At 34.7% G+C, this 21,118-nt stretch overlaps 1 protein-coding gene across 6 annotated transcripts in view; it reads left to right on the top strand.

The window, feature by feature from the left end:
• The window catches only part of AP3B1 (adaptor related protein complex 3 subunit beta 1), a 156,665-nt gene extending 137,396 nt beyond the window's left edge, over window positions 1-19,269 (top strand). For 3 of the 6 annotated variants that reach the window (XM_030511424.2, XM_030511421.1, XM_030511425.1), the window contains 3 exons: window positions 166-263; window positions 5,403-5,541; window positions 6,286-7,720. In XM_030511424.2, the coding sequence (XP_030367284.1) occupies window positions 166-263; window positions 5,403-5,541; window positions 6,286-6,445 (397 nt within the window). In that variant the 3' untranslated portion in view covers window positions 6,446-7,720. Of the gene's footprint in view, window positions 1-165; window positions 264-1,363; window positions 1,399-5,402; window positions 5,542-6,285; window positions 7,721-18,513 lie in introns of those variants that run through there. The other 3 variants (XM_030511426.2, XM_030511423.1, XR_003994986.1) reach the window with 2 other exon arrangements.
• Window positions 19,270-21,118: the final 1,849 nt, after the last annotated feature.

Below are 21,118 nucleotides of genomic sequence, written 5' to 3'. Positions count from 1 at the left end.
TTTTATTGATGTAATAAATTAGCAGGCTTTTGGATTAACACGGTAGAAATGATTCAGGTAGTTATTACACTGTTCAGAGATTCCATAGTAAAATTGGACCTGATATGTATATATTAATCCTTGTTGAAGCACTTGGTTGATACTCTGTAATTTGTCTTTTCTCAGCACAAAGGATGATTGTTTCAATGTTAGCATTCAACCCCCTGTTGGAGAACTGCTTTTGCCTGTCACTATGTCAGAGAAAGACTTTAAGAAGGAGCAAGGTGAGAAATATGTCAGCAGCTTCAGTAAATGTATTTGGATGATAAGAGGGCTGTGTGCCTTTCAATTTCCACTTGCATACAGCAAGTGTTTCCTGTGTAGCTGTTTGCATTAGTCTCCATTAGTGTTCAGTCCAACACTAATTATTTGATTTAAAAATCTTTTAAAAAGGATATACAGTGGTATTTGACAGCTTTTCAGTGTGCCTTTAAAAGCACAAAGACCACCCTTTACCCTGAAAGAGTCTTTTGGCTCAGAGAGTCTCTTGGCTCCCTGTCATGAAGGTGAATGTCCTTCCTACTAGCAGTAAAGCAGAAAGTTGAAACCACAGCTCAAGGAAATAAACCAAGTATTCATTGATATGGTGTCTGTCTTTGCTAGCCTTTATTCCAAGGCTATGTTTAAATATTCTTAGTGTACCTGTTCCGTGGATACCTTGAAGATTATTTTAATCATTTTCTTTTCAAACACCTCATATAAAAAATATTCTTGTTAGAATACTGTTTTAGAAAGATGACATGTTCTGCATTCTCCTAATGTTGAGTCTTTAAAGCATGTAAGTTTCTGATGCTAGTCCAAACACAAACCTCCCTAAGAGCTTTTAGTGACGTCAATATTTTATACAAATAATTAGAGAAAATTGTACTTAGCTTTTACTGTGTGTTAAATGGAATAGTCCATGCTGCTACCCTTAATTTGGATGTGATTCTTGGATATTTTAAAATAGAAATTATTACATTTTGCATGCATTCAAATGTAATAGTGTTTACTCGTCTATCTCAATGTATGGGGATTTACATGTGTAAATCTCTTCACATTGAGATGAGAATATACCCATGGGATCCTGTCTCATTGCTGTGTAAGGCTCAGAAACTCTGTATATCCATCAAGCAGTCAGGAACACCAATGAGTAATGCTATGTATTATTAATTATTGCTTTTGAGCATTTCTTGCTTTTGTGTTTTTGAATTATTAAGAAAGATTAAATATTACCTGGGTCATTTTCAGTTAAGCTTATGGCTGTACTGGAAAGTTAGGATTCTGCTTTGTGTTCTTAACCAATTGATACTTATTTGCTGTTCTTACCCTTTGCTGGCTAAAGCCTGCCTCTGCTTTATACCTGCTCAGCAAACCAAGGTGAGTGATTGAACGAGGCTGTGGCACATTTATTTTAAACTGTTCCCTTCTAAAAATTGCAGCTGAGGTTGTAGTGAAACGAAGGCAGATTACTGTGCTTCTCCCCCCCGCCACTGCCTCATTTTTTATATTTGCTTGCTTTGTGATATTTTGATAGAGTTTTTGTATGTTTTACTGTGACTGAGGGCTTTTTTTCCTCCTGACTGGCCATACAGAACCACGAGCACATAGAAGAAGTGTACTTGGAGAATAGCTGTGGTCCTCTGTGGAGTTGTTGCCAAAATTCCTTTTTCTTCTGCCATTTTACTTCTATGGTTGTTGATTATTTGTCTGAATAAATCTGGCAGCTGTTTGCTATGTTTAATAGAGCAGAAAGGCTACTCTGAATAAAGCTATTTGAAAATTTGTTTATATGAAGTATTTGTAAATCCTTGAAGGTCTCTTGGCATTTCTGAATCACTCTCTCTGTCTTCCTGAATTCATTCTTTTATGCAGGACTTGATGCTGGCAAATTTACTACAGGTTTAAAAACCTTTTCTATTGCAACTGTTTTCTTAAAGATGTCAGCTGTTTCAGAATATTCATGGTAATAGAGGTCTCAGTTCTAAATTTTACATAAGTATTTATTACAAAGATCTAGGAGCAGCTAGCATTTGGGGAGAATTACTGTGTGATCTTGTTAAATGAAAAATCCAAATTACAATAATAAATGCAGAGCAATTTAGAAGTTGGTATATATTATTCTATTTTGTGTTTGACTTCAATTTGTCTGTATTCTCCAAATGAATCTGATTTATATAATTTGTTTTTCACTTGTCATGCTTTTTACTTTTTTTTCCCCTTGTTTTTGGACATAAGGTGCTTCAAGTCTTGTACCTGGAGATGCCTTATTTTATTCACAACCAAAACAAATAGGTAAAAAAATAGTGAAAGAGTGAGAAGAATATTAGAAATACAAGATTATATTGGGGGAGAATGAGAATATGTATGGGGTTTAGGGATTTTTACATCTAAATCGCATGTGAAACCTAATAAGAATGCTAAAGAGGAAATAGCCGGTATTATACTGCTATGTAGAAGACAACTCATTGCTACATATCTTTACACTCTGCTGTTTTGCATTGTCTTTTACATTTATATATGTCCATTTTCTTCCTGATGGCATAAGGAGGGGGAACAGTTGGGTTATTGAATATTCATGGCTGTGAAGGTTATATAGGGGTAGTGGCAGAACCTAGAAAGCTGAATTTATCCTCGTGCTGTTGTGATAATGCTTAGCTTTGCTAGACGGTCTTCCCTTCCCTCCTGAGCTGGGGAATCCTCCAGTGAGGTAATTCCCCAGAGCAGCAGCTGAGTTAGCGGTTGATCTTGTGATTGACAATTTGGAAGCAGTGGATAAAAATGGTATTGCCAAACTGCTCTTTACTTTTGTGGTTAAATACTTTTACTGATCTTTAGTTTTACCTGGTTTACATACATATCTATGTGTATATATATACACACGTACTTTGGTTTACATCAGATCCCCATGTCCAGTTTCTGCAGCAGTAATTCTGCATGAGTGATACATGTACTGTTGGAAACTCTGTACCAAATTTTTCACTTGTGTGCTGATTTTTAAAAACAGTAGCAAAACTCCGCTTGCCTTAGTTCAGAGTAGAACTAGGTTAACTTGAACATACCTTGCTACCTACCAGTGAAGGTTTTCCAATTTCATTTCCTTTGTTATAAAAAAGTTGTACAGTTATTTCATTATATCAGTTAGTTAACCCAGATTAATTGCTGCTCTATGCTCTGACTAGAATTCACTCAGATCCTCAAGTTTCAAGGAATATTGAAGGTGGCATGTGGTTTTTATAGCTGGATATCTATCAGAATTTTTATGAAGGTGTAAAAACTACTTAAAGCGTAAAGACTGTTTTCCTCCCACTGCAACATGTTTTAAAATAATTATCTTTTTCTTTTTAAGTGTATACCTGATTCACATTTAAAAAACAAAACAAAAACACCTTGGTTAAGTAAGCAAATTGTTTACCTAATTTCATTAAGATTTATATATCCAACTTGTCTTCCTAACGAGCAAGATGCTAATTCTTTAAATGGTCGGACATTTACTATTTTCTGGCCCTTGACTACCACGAGCAATCATATTTGATGCCCCTTAATTAGAGCACCCTTTTTTCTTTCCAGGTTCTTTTCCACCTCAGCAATCGAGACAATACATTTGCTTACCATGCTGCTCTCCTAAGTGTTCTTTTGCATGTAAATTAATCTTGATTCAGTTTACACTGTCATGCTGAGTGGTACAAATTGCCTATAACAATAAAACAGCATGAGTTAAAAATAAAGGGGGGTGAAAAGGCAGATTGAATGTGTGCCTTACTTGATAGGATGTTACTTTGCTTTATGCCAATACATTAGTTGACGATAATGAATCTTCTGTTCTGAAAAGCATGGTTTAGTTGATTTTTTTAATTTTACTTCAATGGAGCAGTACCTTGTCTTTTATAGAACAAGTTAGACAAACCATTAATGACAAGAGTGTTAAGGTTAAATATGAAGCAATGCATTCACTTCTCTGAGTGCTATCCATCTTTCCATTTACAGGAGCTTGACAAAAGTACTGGCTTTGTACAACATTTCCTTTAATTACATGCTGCGGGAAACAGGCTTTTAACATAAACATAGTTGCATTCATTTATTCAGCATTTGCTCTTCAATAGAGCTTAATGGAGAAGGTTTAAATCCTAAATGAGTACACACATCTCTCAGCAGTGTTATGTCAGTCCCTGTGCTCTGCTTAAAAGCAGTTTTAGGCTGCGTATGTAGTTTTTAAAGCTTTTGCCTAATAGTAAAGTTAAACAATTTGAAACAGAATGTTCTATTCCCAAGATAAAGCTGGTCTTTATAGAAGTTGTGTGCTTATTTTTGTTCTCTTCAAGAGGAGATCATGTTCAAAAATAGCCCATTATTTACTTATGAGCTGTTCCATTTTTACTTTGATATTTCTTATTTTGTGGCAGCAGCTAATGCACATTCTATGGCATAAAAATGTTGGATTTATTTTTTAATTGCTCTATTAAGCATCTTACTGCCATTTGCGCTGGATTAGAACTGTATGTGCAGCCCTAAAATATTACCCTTTTGAGACTTTTGCATTGTTTTCATTGTTAATGTTATCGTGGATTTCAAATGCTTCATATTTCTGCCTGAAGTACTGTGGTCCGTTGTTTGTCGGCGCTTTCACCTTCTGAACATAGTGTAAAATTACACACAGAGTGTTAAATTGTAGTTACTATTAGGTTTTAATCAACATGAGCTTCCAGCAAATCATTCTTCAAAACAATGGATGTTGATAGAAAAGTGGCAGTTTTTGTTAAAATGTCCTTGATCAACATTTCCTTCTTTACTTTTTTTTGTCATATGTTTAGATACAATATTGATATTTCTGTTCCATTGTGTAGTGGTATTCAAATTATTTTAATCAAATAGATTATGGTAACATTTTAGAGAATTTCCCAGTTTCTAATGGGATGACTTGATCTTCACGAACTTAATTGATCCAGTGACTACTATCTGAATTTCAAGATTATTTTTAGCAATTGGATATGAAGTTGTAATTAAATGCAGTGGGTTTAAAATTGAAAGATTAGAAGATGTCTTTGTATCTGGTCTTACTTAAACTGGACTTTTCCAAATCAGTCTTACTTACTTTGTGTTTGCATTTTTCTTTTAAGTTATGCTTTTTGTGAAAAAGAGCCATCTTGGTTTCACAGTTGTATTAGTATCACATGTCATTGTTCAGTTATTAGTTATTATAGGGTATTGCAAGTAATACATTAGACAAATGTGGTTATTTAATTTATTACAAAATTGTTTTCTTGACTAATGGTTTAACTTTTAATGCAAATGTGTTTTTTTGTTTAGAAGTCTCTTATTTTGGTTCTATGCTTAATAAGCAAGCAAATCTTAAAATATTCACAATGAAATACTTAACGTTTCAGGGATGCTGACAGGAATGAATGAGACATCTACTGCAATACCTGTTGCTCCACAGAACTCTACTAGACTTGTAGTAATTGAGAAGCTAGTGAAGGCAGCAAACCTGGGTGTAGTCCCTTCTGGTCAAGATAACATACACAGGTAAGATTACATCATTCTTAGTGGAACCATCTTTTAACATGAATTTGTTAGTTCAAGGTTGGTCAGCATTTGATAGGATTAGGGAAGAATTTATTATCCATACCTTTAACAGAGAAAGTACTCAGTTATACTCTAACATCAAATCCTAAGCAGGTATTAACTTGAGCCTAAATACTACTTAGTTCTTTATTTGAATATGTATACTAGACTGTACTGTACACAGTTAGGGGGAGTGGTCGTTTCATGGTTTTGTTTCAAAGGGAAAATATAGTCTTTTAAAGCCCAGTAATTTCAAGAGCATCTGTATGGTTTTTTGGCTTTTGTTTCTGTTTCTAAAAGTAAGTGGCCTTATTCAAGTATATCATCTGTGAGAAGCAGCTTGTTTTTCCCACGTTGATTTTTGACCTGTGATAGCCAGCTAGTTAAACCTAGAAGCTTTTTTTTCATGTTTGTTTCAGGGGAGTTTTTCAGTTGGATGAAGATCTTTTTAAATGCAGGTTGAACATTAAATTGAATATTTCTTTGTCCTTGCTATATTTATGCAAGGAAAAGCAGTGATCAGCCAAGAAAGTCATTGGCCCTGTGTAAATTCTAAATGTTACTTGTAGATCAATTCATTTCATCCAAAAGCTGCGGTACAGAATGTAAGTGGAATTGATATGATTGTTGGTTAATGACAGCTTTTAATGGATTGACTCCAAATATTTAGTCCCGTGAATCTGTATGCCTTGTCACTTGTGACAGGAACAAACAGGAAAGCTGCCATGTGTCAAAAACTGACTGGACACAAATAACAATAGCAAGATGTAATTGGAAGCTGTTAACCTGGTTTTGGAATAAGAAAATGCATGCATCTGTCCTAGCATCTCCTAAAGCTGTTCCAGAGTGTGAATTACCTGTTTAGCTCCTGTATTTTGCTATTTGAATAAGAGCAAAGTATCCTCTTTTAAAACAAAGAACAATGTTTTTCTTTGAAATTTAGCTGACTGAGATGGCTGTTTGGAATAGTGAGAATCCCGTAGCCTACATAGGACTAATAACCTGGTATTTTTCTTTGTCGGATTTAGTCTTTTTTGCATCACTGGGCATTTGTATTGCATTGCATTAACATTAACCCAGCTGGATTTTCCTATGTATTTGATACGGTCAATGATAAAATTCTGTTTCACCATAAAAATATGGTACAGCAAGTGCGATTGCACTGAAATGATTGTCACTATTGACACCTGCTCCTCCATGAAAGGGTCCTCATTTGTTGCATCCCTGAGGGATCTATACAGCCTCAACATCAATTCAAAGACTAGGTGAGAGTGTCAATCAAGAGAGACTGAAGTGTCTGCAGCATACAGGTGTTCTCCATCTTTACCTTATCCATCACATGAGACTTATCGCATAGGGGTGGATTGTTTTGTGACTGAGTCTTGAAAAGGCTTCCAGAAGTAATAGCTTAGTTCCTAGCTCAGCCGTAGGTTTCCTGATTGTAGATAAGTTCCTAATTTGACCTTGCTTTTTTCTTGCTCTTTTAAAAAAAAAAAAAAGAAAAAGAAAAAGAAGAAAGGAAGAGAAGGTTTTGCACAAAACAGAGTCTATGAGCAGCAATAAATAAATTGAAGATGTACTTCCTGTTGAGTACGTTCCTTCAGAGACGGTGGTTGAAAACATGTTACGGTCAGGCTGAAGTATTCAGAATGTTTTAGAGCATCCTGAAACGTTCTTTTCTGGTTTTGGTTTGACTCGAAATACAATGTATTCAGTCTGCCACAGTATTTACAGAATAGTTTGTCTTTATAATATCCATCAGGCAATAAAAATTGTTTATAACAACTTAAATAGCCTACCAGAAATACCCAGCAATGATAATCATTTAGAAAATAGCCCTTCATCTTCTTTACCATAACTGTAGTTCAAAGATACTGTGTAGTCATAATTGCAAATAGTTTTTACTGAGAACAAGAATGGGAATAGTAACTAATTGATACTGTGGGGAACCTGTTCATCTTTTAAATAGCACTAAAGTAAATCCTAGATTTAGGTAAATGAATATTTGAGATAGATTAAACAAAACTCTGAAACAAATAACTTAAATATATATACACGTATAAAAGTATACATATATTTGGATTAAATCAACTTTGCCATGAAAGTAAATAAAAATGGAGTCTCTTCTTGCAAAATCTCATGAATGCAAGTGTGTCATGTTTTATTTATGTGACATGTACACCGTTTCAGGATGATAAATAAGCAGTCACCTTTTACCTTAACAAAGCAGTTACACATTCAATAAAAATATGTTAAAAGTGATTTTTTTTCTGTTTCTACATATTGTCATCTGTCTTGTTTGTTTTAGTGCAAGTGGTATTTGGGGAAAAAATTATATACAAGAACTTGTTTCAGCTCATCATGCTATTCTGTGAGGACTACTTGAGTTCACCTCTTGGAAGTCCTAAGTACATACCCTTTCACACAGCATAAGAAATATTTTTAAGCTGATTTTCTGCACTGTGCAGCATGAATTATATTAACCTCTTAGTTGGCCATTGCCAACTTGAGTATTGCTATGTAATGACGTCTAATGACAATAAATTTATATTATCTGGTAATGCAATATACTCGTTCAAAATGAAATTGTATAGTTTACTACAAGTGTATCCAATGGACATGAACAGGTGTGTATTTCTTGGGGTTTTTTCAGCCTAAATATATTCGCACTCCCGACAAAGACAATGTCATTCTGGTGGGACCCAATTACTGCTCCTTATATTGATAGCCCTATTTAGGATCGTGTTTTCGCACCAATTAAAATCCTCAGAGCAAATGTAATGAAGATCTGAAAATAAATACTTGCAGCAAATATCAACAGAATAGCATGCAGTCAGTCACCAATGAAAAATGAAAAAAATATAAACCTGTCAAATACATCAGCGGTATATCAGTCCGTATCACAGTATAGCAACACCTTCTTATGTGCATTTTTTTCTCTCTTTACTATATGGTTACTGAATTTTTATGTTTACTTGAAATGTAGTTATTTAATTGTTAACTGAGCGTAGAACAAAATGCCATATAATACAGTTGATTCTATCTTAAACTCTCTTTTCTGACTGGTTTTATTTGAAGTCATAGCTGCAAAAGTTTTGAACTCAGTAGCCAATATATACATCAGAACACAAAGATGCAGATTTATATTCATACATGTGCAAAATAAATTTGCTGTACCATTTTACTTCCTTAAGTGTAGTTACCTGTTCTTCAAATGAGTTATTACAAGCTAGCAGATTACTGGGCCTTGTAAGGCTGCATATGGTACATTCTCATGTTCTTAATAGGATTTAACTATATATTGATCTCTCTTGCTTTTGTGATCAAGGGGAAACATTATCTCAATTTTAAAGGCTTCTACTAAAAGAAAGAATGTGAAATGCATTTCAAAAGATAAATTTTTTTTTAAGCAGAAAATATGTCTCAAGTATCAAAACTTCAGAAAAAATGTATTATTTTTTTTTAAATATAATTTCACAAGAGTGATTAGGGTATTTGTTTCAATTGCATACTCTTTCAATGTCTGAGAACTGTTGTTTGTTAAAAATATTTTAAGAAATGAAGGATTGGAAGTGGGTTGAGAAATACATAGATATTGACAAAGTGATTTCAAAAAGTGATTCTTTTTGAAATCACTTTGCTAAAGCACCAAGCTTCTGTCTTGTGATTCAGACCACACTGTGGGTACCATTTGAATGTCTAAAGACAGAGATGTGTAAAGAGAAATATTTGTTCCTGCAGCAAATTAAATCAGTCTGAATAACCACATTTAGAGACCAGGTACTTTCCAGTTGAAGTATGTCTGCTGTTTATTGTCAGTGGGGAAAGTCTACCAGGAATTCTTCCATCTTTAAGATAAGAGGATACATAATTGAGGACATTTATTGCCTCAAAGTTGATTCTTCTGTGGACCATCACTTCAGCTCTGTGTCTCTATCTTGACAATAACATTCATTGTTTTATATATCAAAAATAAATTCTAGGCTATTCTCTTCTATTTCAAAATGTGATGAGATGAAGACACTATTCAACTCAAGATTTTTCAGTAATTTTCATTTTAACAAACACAAACCCTATTTATCCAGAAATGCCCTTCATGTTAGTGCTACCTTCAAAATGTGTTGCTTATTCTTATCACACGGATATTTTAAAAGTTCCTCAAGTGTCTTCCTCTCATTTTCAGCTCCATAACCTCCTACCAGGATAGGTAATCTTCATTTTCTTCACTTTTAATATAGCAAAAGACAACAGGTGGTGTCAAAATGAAAAGACTAGTTGCAGACTTTAATCTTAGACTTGAATGCTCTTATGTACCCCTTGAAAATGTCAAAATATTGTCTATTACGTAAGGCTCTCTGCATGAAAGAGAGGCATTTCAGGGTAAATTGACTTAGAAAGAAAATAATGGAAATACACATTTCCACTCCCTCCAAACATGGTGCAAAAGCTTTTAATATGTACCCAGTAGCATATAGCAGAAAAGTCTGTTCAGAGCTGGCATCATCAGAAGCAAACTGGATTTGCTTCTTCCCTCTTTCACTTTGTTTTATGCTTGACTGATTCCATTGACGTCAGAATATAATGTGTAATGGAATGGAGAATCAGGCTGTCTTGAACTGCCTTCCTCTTTGCCTTCTACTTCCTGAAGCATTTCTTAAATGGGAGGTATCGCACTCTAGTAGATCATTTCCCTCAGTGACCATGGCTCTACAAAATGATGTAAGGTAGAACACCTTTTCCATGCTTTTTATTCTTGAAGGCTTTACTTGTACATTACCCAATCAGTCAGATAAAAGTCTGAACCTATCAGAGTGGATATGAAGAGCAAATTTTAGGCAAGCTCAACTCATTTAATAGTGCATTGAACTAGTCTGTTGCTGCTGTTGTATTTTGGAAGGAATCCACAGTTAGTAACAGGGAATAGTTGGGTTAGAATGTGAGCATGGTGTCATCTACATCTCTCTTTTCTGCAGTTTATGAGGATGGCCTTAACCATTGACCTCAGCACTTTGAGACACATGACACCATTAATTTCAGTTCTCTAATTTGAGATGGGCAAGTCTGTAATTTCAGCAACCCAATAGCAACAACGTGGGGTTTTGAAGACAAGCGAACCTCAGCTTCTTTCAACACTGAAGCCTTAATCTGCTTCAGAACAGCCATTTCACATTTCAAAATAATGAGTTTAATATCCTTCTCCATTACAATCATGAAAGTTGTCATTCTGATAGCTGTCTCTCCTTCCTAGAGATCACCAGAACTTGCAGAAGGAAGATTCTCATCTCTTGGGGTGTCTTCATAGCAGACACCTGAATTAGCAGCAAACAAGCTAGCTTTTAAACAAGAAGCACAAAACAGCACTTCTGCTCATTGCTGGGGCAGGTCTAATTAGTTAAAGCGTAACATTGGATGCAGTGACTATGCTGCTTTTGGGATCTGTATTTTTAAGGACACTTTACTGAACCATATAAATATACCATTTTGGTCAGAGATTACTGTGTGTAGTACATCATAGTTTAGCATACTCATGACCTATGTGATTTTGTGAATAAGCAAGTATTGAATGAGATGTAAAATATCTTCCACCTGTCTTTTTGAGGCTTGCATTATTATCTTTTAGCAAAATCAAAACCATACTGTGTAAATTGTTTAATATGACAGTAAGCACATTGCAATGGATGAGCATTGAAATCCTGAAGAACATGAAAGCAACTAGACCCAATATAGAAACTTTCATAAAATGCTTGAAAAACAGAAATCCAAGGATCAACACTTGTTTTTCACTAGCCTTTATTCCCCACCCCATGCATCAGCCTGACAGTCTGGTTGTATTCACCCCTTTTTATCATTTTGCAACCTGTCATGTCCCATTTATAGTATATTGGCAGACTGATTCTCAAAGGAAAGAGGGTTTTGTTTACAGACAATTTTGATTATCAGAGAATGGCATGCTTAGTAATCAGTTATCCTCCCCACATCTTTTTAATCCAGCAACACTTACTGTGGGAAGAAAAGGTATGCGATTGTGCATGTGTATAGGTAGGTTTATACTGAAGAAATCCCCATTTAGAGGGGTTCACCTCGAAAATTTTACTGTGTATGTAAACTTCCAATTTGTACTAAATTTGGAAGAATTCTCAGGCAGGAAGTTGTTGATCAGACCCCAAGAGCTTACTGTAACTAACCACTGCATCTGCTTCCAGCATGTTAGAAAGGAAGTGCTATCATTTATCTATTGAGGATAAACAGAGTGTAGAAATTTCTGAGAAATAAAAATTGTTTGTAGTTACTTCATTTGAATCCAGACGTATGTTCTCAGCTGCTGACAAACAGGTCTTATAAATCCAGGAAGACTGTTTTTTAAAGACCTTTTTTGCTCTGTGTGCACACAGAAATCTTTCCTAAGATTCCTTACTAAGCAATTGGTCTGTCGGAGAGCTTAAATGAAGTGAAATCTACCTCTGGCAGTAGCTCCTTTGATGCAGTTATGTGGACTGTTCTGCTTCTGTGGTTCCTTAGCTGTGGGGCTCAGTCATCTTTTTCTGCTCTTCTAGAAAGCTGCAATGAGTAGCTGAGTAAATAAAGTTGTAATAGACATGCAGCCTTGGTTTTGCGTCCTAATTTCTCAAGTAGGAATTAATTAGAGAGCTAAATACTCTAGACAAAGCAGTTTCTCTGGTAGCCTTTACCTATAGGAGACAGAATTTTAAATAGAATAGTATATCCACGTCCACAGTATTTCAGCCTTTGTTGTAACCAGAAGTTTTAAACTCTTAATGTTTTCTTGATTTATGATAGAAGTAACTCTAGCTTGTCTAAAAAAGAAACAAACCTGTCCAACTGGGCTACCAATTTCTATTTTTTTTTTTCTTTTTTGCCAGACAGAACTAAAAGTCTTCCTGATTAGTCATTATTCTTTGGTAAACATTTTTTTTCTAGAGAAAATAAAAAGTGAAATTTTTAAATGTGAAAGTACTCATTCAGTATTTTTTACTAGATACTCCTTAATTTCTTAATCAAATCCTAATGCTCCAAACCCTCAAACTTTTCTCCCTGCTAAAGAGGGGCCCTATATGTATTAATGCAGTTTTCACATAATACCAGCACGTAAAGGTTTTGATTAACTGGTACAAAATAGTTGATCAAGAGAATGCCTTTTTACAACATCATTTTAAGGGCCTTAGCTTTTTTAATGTATTACTTTACAGGATTTATTTAAGGAGCTTGCATTTGGATTGCAAAATTTAAAAATAACAGGGAGAAATTAGATTTTAGCTAAATATTAGAGGTATATGAGTGAGTCATTTTAGATACGTTAATCAAAATAGATTGTTCTAGCCTAGCTTATTTGCTGTCCACTAGAGGACAGCACTGCTTTTGTATCTGAATGCTATAAAGTGAAAAATATGTGCAGCATTTTTTTTGAAAAACAAACAGGAACCTTCTGAGCCAGTTGTTTCAACAGAAAACATTTAACACTTTAAAAATCTAACCAAACAGAAGAATATCTTTGATTTGAAAGATCTCTGAGGAGGTTTAATTTTTTCATATATTTTTATAAGGTAGTTACTTTCTTGATAGTAAATAATTTTTTCTGTAAATTAAAATTTATAGCCTGTTTTAAAAATGGACTTATGTAATTCTCAAATATTTACCATACTAAATGCCTGATTCTTTAAGAAAAATAAAAAGAATAAACTAGATGAGAAAACAAAATAGGTTGAGAATCACAATGATATTTTTCTAGGTGTGAGGACCAAATATTTTGATTCAAGCTTTTAGCTTATTGAAATTTTGGGGGGGAGATATAAATACCTACATAGAAAAATGCTAAAACTTTTGAAATAAAGGTAAATTTGGAGAATGATAAAATGTTCTTGCAACATGTTTTTGAACGTATGTAGTAGTGCTGTGTATTGGACATTAAGTTTAGAAAACTCACTTGCATTCCTGCATTTTTGTTAGATGTACAGTGCAACTGCTCACTGGCAGCAGAGGACAAATGCAAAATCTATTTTGGCAATAGAACTACAAATGTTAAAAACATAGCACAGGTTTGACTGCAGTTTATTTTATAACTTCATTATTTTATTAAAACCAAAAATAGTCAATATTGGTAATAACTGCATTATGGTAATGAGTTAGGTATTTTGAACAATTTATTCTAAGATAGCCTTAAAATCGCATGACATATGAGCAAAAAGAAAATGTCAATTATTATAATATTATTTTTAATATTAATCAATTTTTATTATTAATAACCAGTGTAAAACAAGGGGTTTTTTTTCAAAGATATTAAAATTACCAGGTTAAAAAAAAAAAAAAAAAATCCTTCTTTTTGTGAGTATATTTCCGCTTATGTTTTAGTATTAAGCTTACTCAATCCCTAGGTCAGAACTCATACATAGTAATGCTATTATGTATAGTTCTTTTTCATGTTCTAATGCTTACTTAGAGAACAAATACAGGTAATTAGTAATTTAGCCAATTTTTAGATCAAATGTTAATTGTAAAGTCAAACCTGTACATGATAGAATTTATCAGAGTAAGGTGAAGATTCAGAGTAATAAAAATGTGAAATATTTTTGTTGTCCAATTGATAGACTGGAAGGTACTTCATAGTTGCTCATTCTTACATTTACAAATTGAAGACAAATTCACAGCAGTATTTTTTTTTGTCACCCCCTTTGAATATTTTCATTGCATAACTTGATTACACATTTGTCAACTTTGGACTAATTATTTTTCTACAGCTAGGGCAGGGCATTGCGTCTTCTGATTGTCTTTCTTACTAATAGGATTCTGTCTGCTTCAGCAGGCAGTAATTGAAGGTTTCATGTACAAGATTTAAAGAAAAGGCAAAGGAAAAAAAAAAGTTTTAGCCTCCATGGGCCATTATCACTGTTTCTGTTAAGCAGTAGAACAGAAAAAAGAAAAACTTAACTTGAAAAGAAAAACTGGAGAGGAAGAAAAGCACCCGACAGGAGAGAACGTATGTTTTAATGCTGTTGAATTATGCATAACAAACCTACTCTGCTGTAAACAGTTGTCCTGATAGTGACCATTCAGGTCTAAATTTACTTTCTTAAATGTTGAGTTTTAAAGGGCAGGTTTTGAGTGAGTTACTCTGTTGCTGTCTATTCACTGGTGTGGAATTTTCGTAACCTTCCCCTGTAAAATGCCTTTCCTGTATATTGTAGCTATCTTCTGTTTACAAATAAAGGGAAAAACTTGCTGCTCGGTAGTTAGGCTAGTCGTCATTACAAAGCCAGTGTTTGGCAAATGCTGTCACATTGTGACATTAAACCATTGGATGGTTAAACTGTTCTATGGTTAATACCACTGAATGGTATGGTTAAATCACGACACTGATGCTCTGTAGTTTCCCTTTATATCAACTATAAATCAAATATTTCTATGTGATAATCATTAACAAATCCTATTTTCATAGAAAGTGACTAAGAATGTGTACTTGATTTTTAACTCCTGAAATACAAGTGACTTTCTAAAAATAAACAGTACTTTCTTGATGATGGTTTAGAATTGATTTTTAATACATATTTCCTTATCTGCTGACAGGTACTGTATTTATAGAAATAATAATAATATATATTATATATATTATTGTAGAAATAATCTGTGAACTCCTCTTCTCTTTTTTTTTTTTTTTTCTTTGCGTGCCACATAGCATCAGAATATTTAACATTCATTTGAAAGAAACAAATATATTTGGAAAAATATACCTCACGTTGTTATGTGTCTAATCTGTCTTGATTTTTTTTAAATGGGAAAGCTATTAATAGCTGCAAATCTTCCTGAATATTTCTAATTAAGTAAAATCAATTTTATAATTAATATTATCACAGAAAGGAAAATAGAAAATAACTCCAGTGTAGCAGAAAGAGCCATCTTCAAATTATTAGTAAATATTTGGTTCTGTTTTCTGAATGTTATTCTCATTGGCTTTCTTTTTTTTCATGTTCACTGATGAATCATTTGTTGAACAGAACCATGTTCATAATGTAATGTCATATGTTAAGAGTTGTCTATAGGACAAATCCTTTTGGACCTACAACCAACCAGTTTACAAATTAGATTTTAATGTACTGCAGTGCCATTTCCAAGGCTTGTTTCAGCCTGTGAATTCTGATAGGTTTTATTATCTTTTTAATTTTTTTTTTTAAATTCAAATTCTAACCTTTAAGGCAGTATCAACTTTCAGAAAAAGTAAAAAAAAATTACTGACCTTGTGGGGAAAATAAAAGTTTCTTGCAAAGAATAAATACCTACTATTAGAGTAATGATTTTTTGCTGCTGAAAGAGGTTTTTTTAATGGTTTTCTGGTCTAAGCATTTAGTTGAGCATAATACACATTTTGGAAAATCCAGGTGGACTTTTTAAGAGTAAGATTAGAAATGTAGTAACATGTACTTTGTTGAAAAAACACTACTAACCAAATCCTTCAATGGCAGTATATATAAAATATCTAAATAATTAGCAAATCAGTTTTACTGCTAGTGTCTTCTAACTGAAGGTCAACTGCTTCATCCTTTTATAACTCTTTTCAGTTTCAGAGATCCTACATGCATATTTGTGTTATTCTCTTTAGAAACAAAATTATCTTCCCTATTTTAAGGAATAGATTTTGATTTCTAGAGTTCAAGATCAGTGATAAACCCACTGTGTGGTTGTTTCTCTATACACCCTTTTTTAATGGTGAATAAGTCATCCTGTATTGTTCCAATTTTTTTGCACCAGGCAATTCCAGATCGGTGACCATTGATACAAACCAATTAGCCAATGCTAGTTATGCATACTAACGCTTTGTGTAAAATCATCCCAGTATCAGACCCTTTGCATCTTGCAAACCACATATAAACTCACATTTTATTGATTTTGTGTGTTTTGTTCAGAGGTATGGAAAAGTACTATTGATTCCCTATGTGATTTTGCAAAGCCGCATATAAAAATACGATAGCAAAACTCCTCTCTGATGCTTTGGGCCACCTTGGCTTTTGCAGACCGCTGATTTCGTATCACTTTCAGCTTTTAATAAAAGAGGGTAAAATCAAGCCTCGAGGCTATGAAACACAGCAGGAGTGCCAACTACCGACCTATTTATGTGCGTACTCAGACATAATCTGCTTCTGTGTTGTCCCAAGACACAACTGTTAAGTAAATAAAGTGACTAATAAGACTATTGTTTCTATAATTATCCCTTTCCCTCCCCCCCGTCAAAATCAACAAGAGAAATCTTCTACATCTCAGTGCAAATAGATGAAATCATTGATATAACTAGCTAAGTAGATAATTTTTATAATAGTAACGTTGTTTTAGAACCTCCTGTTAAAGGGAGAGGTCTTTGAATGTATCTATAATCTGGACAAAAGAAATAGATTGACCTGTGATGGGTGACATTAGAGAAGTGCCCCATGTTTCCTTAATTAATATAATGTGTTATGAGATTTTGGTATGTGTAGTCTGAAAAGAAAAAAGAGAAATTACTTCTCGTTTAAAGAGAACCTGCTTCCTGCTTAAGTGGCTAATATTTTAATTAAGTCTAGAGTGAAGTTTTTTTGAGTATCTCCTGATAAACTCCCTCCTTTATGTTGATGGTAATTAAACAGATCCCCAAGGGCTTGGGTAGGCGCTTTGCAAGGCCCGTGCTAATTGTCAGACATGAGACACTGACCAGTTGGTTTGCTCTTGAATAGCCCACAGCGTGCTGTCAGCCCAGCAGTTTGATTTTTCTGTATTGTGAGCTGTTGTCAGGACTAACTGGGTCCTATTGTGGCTGAAGATGTTGCGCAAATTGAGGCAGATGGCTCTGATTCAGACACGTGTCATTCAGAAAGAGGAGAGGAGATTGGCCCTGCAAAGTGGGGTCAGACTGGGTCACAGACCTGCTCTACACTTGTTAGTGTTTTCAAAAGCCCATGTGCAGCAACTTTGTTGTTGTCAAGTAACCAAGGGGGGTGGGGGAGGCGAAGGGCAAAAAAACCCCATGGTGTACTCCTTGTGGAAGATGGAAGAGGAGGCTGTTGCCGTCCTCTTCCTTGCCTTCCCATCTCTTGGGCCTGGCTGTGCATGCAGAATGAATTAACAGGATTGACAGAAGTTCATTGTGCCTAAAATGGCTTTTCAGCCAATTGTGGTGCTTAAAAGGCTAGTTTTGCTTTTAATTCCACGTAATTAGTGGGTTCTTCATGTCTTGGAATTTACTAATGGTGCATTAAACCTAACTTTTGTTTATATGATTGGTTGGGGTTTTGGAGGGGTTTTATTCACTTTGTAGGATTTTTAATAATTCTAAAATATTTATAATTGTTGGCCATATTTTTATATGAAATGTTATGTAGATAAATTCACAGTTGGAATAATTTGGTGTCTTGCTATTACCATCATTTCAAATAATTGTGTTGGGTGTTTATTACTTTGAATTAATTCCCAAGATGGCAGGAGGATTCACTTTTCTAGAAGTACAATAATTTTGCTTTTTGGAAGTGCTCTACTACATTTAGCATAGGTACATTTTCTTTACAGCACCAAATAATGACAGTTATCCATGGAAAACTACATGCAGCTGAGTTCAAGTTGCCAATGTGCACAAGTATTGTAGGTGAACTGAAGAACCAGAATTTACATAATTTTATTTTAAGAGTGTTTATTTTGTGCTATTAAATACACAATTTTGCATGATACTTTTTGATCCTTCTTAAATGCAGAAATATTTACACAATGCTGAATAACTTCTATCTGAAGAATTTATGGAGGTTTTTATGGTTTATCCCCTGAAATGCATTAATGAAATTGGAGGCATTTTATTTTATTTGAGCTCATTTAACTTTTCCAGAAAGAAATATTAGCAGTCTTTGACCTTAAGATCTCCAGTGATTTTTCTTTTTTATTTTTTATTTTTCCTTTCCCCTCCAGGTTTGCCGCTAAGACTGTGCACAGTGGGTCACTGGTGCTAGTCACAGTGGAGCTGAAGGAGAGCTCTACAGCACAGCTCGTCATAAACACTGAGAAAACTGTGATTGGTTCTGTTCTGCTGCGGGAGCTGAAGCCTGTCCTGTCCCAGGGGTAACCTGCTTACATCTGGACTTCAGAATCTGGCACACAACAAAAGTGCCTGGCATCCACTACTGCTGCCTTTCATTTATAATAATAGCCCTTCCATCTGGCAGTGGGGGAAGAATACACTCTTGACATTCTTGTCTTCTGCTTTAGAATGCTAGTGTGTATCTATCATGTATGCAAGTCCTTTCCTTTTTTTCTGCTTGCTAACCAAATATATATTTTACTGTCAGTTATCTGCGCTTTGAAATGTATTTCCTATTTGTTCTACCCTAGTCCTTCCCTCTCTGCTCCCTGCTCCCTTCCTCGATTACCTTTCTTCCCTAATAGTTTTCCCTATCGTAGTGGACAAATACTAGATAATAAAGTTCAAGGGAAATCACACTGCTTCAAAACTGAGTTAAAATGGCAGGTAGGTTCCAGCAACAGAAACAACTATGTGGTTCAGAGAGGTTTTTTTGCGTAAGTGTAAAAATACAATAGGTACAGCAAAATGGTGTTCGCTTTCTGGAAATGCTTGTAAACATGAACTCATCTATTAAAAGCATTGTTCTCACCTACTGCTATTTTCTGAAATATTTCTGTTAAGATGCCAATAAAGTAGTGCTATGAGCAGAGGCTTCCGCTTTCTTGCTTTGGTAGAGAACTGATAACAATAATCACCACTATTGTATCTAACTGGTTAATTAAAGTAAGTACAAGGTTGGACGCTACATACACATCAGCAAACTGTTTTTGTGAAGGTAGCCAGTGTTTCTGCTCCTATTGTAATTTTCTGCTCTGTGGTTACATTTTTGTTGATAAACAAAGCCAGTAACTGCCTATTTTTAAATTGGCCCATTCATAAAATACTAATTTAATTATTAGATATTCGTATTATATGAAATACTATTAGACTATGGTGACAAATACTGTCATCTAGCTTAATAAATGATTCAGATCTTTGCTTCCAATTTCTTTTGTAAACTGAGATTAAAAAGTTTCCCACCTGTGCATCTATTCAACTAGGGCTGAGAAGACCAACAGCCGTGAAAACTTTGTTGCACCCAGTTTTCTGCCTGTAGCCTGGGTGTCACTGGTTTTCACCTTCCCTTCACATTCTGGTGACATGATAGGACTGCAGATGCTGAGCTTTGTCATTTCCTATCAGTTCTCCTCCCTTCCAGCATGGCTTTTCCTAGAAGCTCATGGCTCTGCTGCAGATGTTTTCATGACACTGAGAAAGTATTTGGACAAGAGTACCCTTGGTCTCTCACCAGGACCCTTGCATGGTCCTTTGATGCTAAGTGGTGCTGGTTTTGTTTAGCTTGCTAGATGATAGGAAGTACTGCTTCATCAGAAATGCTGCATTGCTGCACACTGGAAAATTCTTCTAAAATTTTCTACTAAAGCTAAAAGGTAGCTCCAACATGTAGCACAGTTTATTGGCAAATTCTGAAGAGGGGTAGGTTTTTTCAGATATTTAAGTAGCACTTCTGTGAGAAATTAAGTTCTACGTTTTGCTAGCACCCAAAATATACTGGTACTTTTCAGACAAGGAAACAAGAATCTTATGCCCTCAAAAGAAATGTACATGTTCTTAATCAACATCTGCATAATTTTCTGAAGTCCTAATCCTGTGGTTAGTTTTTTCTTCAATTGCAGTTCTCAAGTGTGGTGTAAAAGTTATTCAAACAGATGAAAAATTAATTGTTGTAGAAAATACTAGCATCTCAGAGAAAATGCAGGTTGCTCTTAGATGGTGTTTGATATTAAGACTCAGTGAGAAGGTAGTGAAAAAAAGGTGCAGAACCACACTTCCTGGGAAAAAACTGAACTCCAAAAGCTTCAGCCATGTTTGTAAAGGAGAAAACAAGAATTGTTTCTTTCAGCACAGTGTTAAGTCAAAGGAAAGCATATTAATGCTCTCTAAGCCACACGTTGCTGAGTAATTTTTGCCTCCCTAGAGTAATTTATACACTTCAATAGTGAAGCCCAGAAACGTGTATAGGATATTTGGGGAGTTTCTGGTATTAATTTACATGTTTCAACACTTTGTGACTTGGTCCAATGGTGCAATAACTCTCAATACAGGTATCTGGGCTGTGTGATTTGAAAATTCATGCTGTCTTCCCCAGATAGTAATTTGGAGAGAAACTTTCTTTAAATACAGATACTTAAATAGCAAAGTATCCCTGCACATAATAAAGCTCTGCTCTTCAGGAATATAAACGTGAACATATGTACATGTCTTTAGAGTGGAAGTTGCACTCTGTCATAATTCAGCCAGTTAGCAGTAGTTAACAATAGCTTCTTGGTTTTGCTGTTATGCTATTTTTGTCCAATTTCTTCCATACTTTTCATTATTTATAGAGGCATATTAAAGGTTATTAGGATGTGAAGCAGATGACTAGTCTAAATTGCAATCTAGAATTCACTTCAGAGTAATGTGCTTGTACCAGGTATCAGCAGCTCCTACCTC

Source organism: Strigops habroptila, chromosome Z, assembly GCF_004027225.2.
Source record: "Strigops habroptila isolate Jane chromosome Z, bStrHab1.2.pri, whole genome shotgun sequence".
Lineage (NCBI taxonomy): Eukaryota > Metazoa > Chordata > Aves > Psittaciformes > Psittacidae > Strigops > Strigops habroptila.
This window is presented reverse-complemented; position numbering and strand designations above follow the sequence as displayed.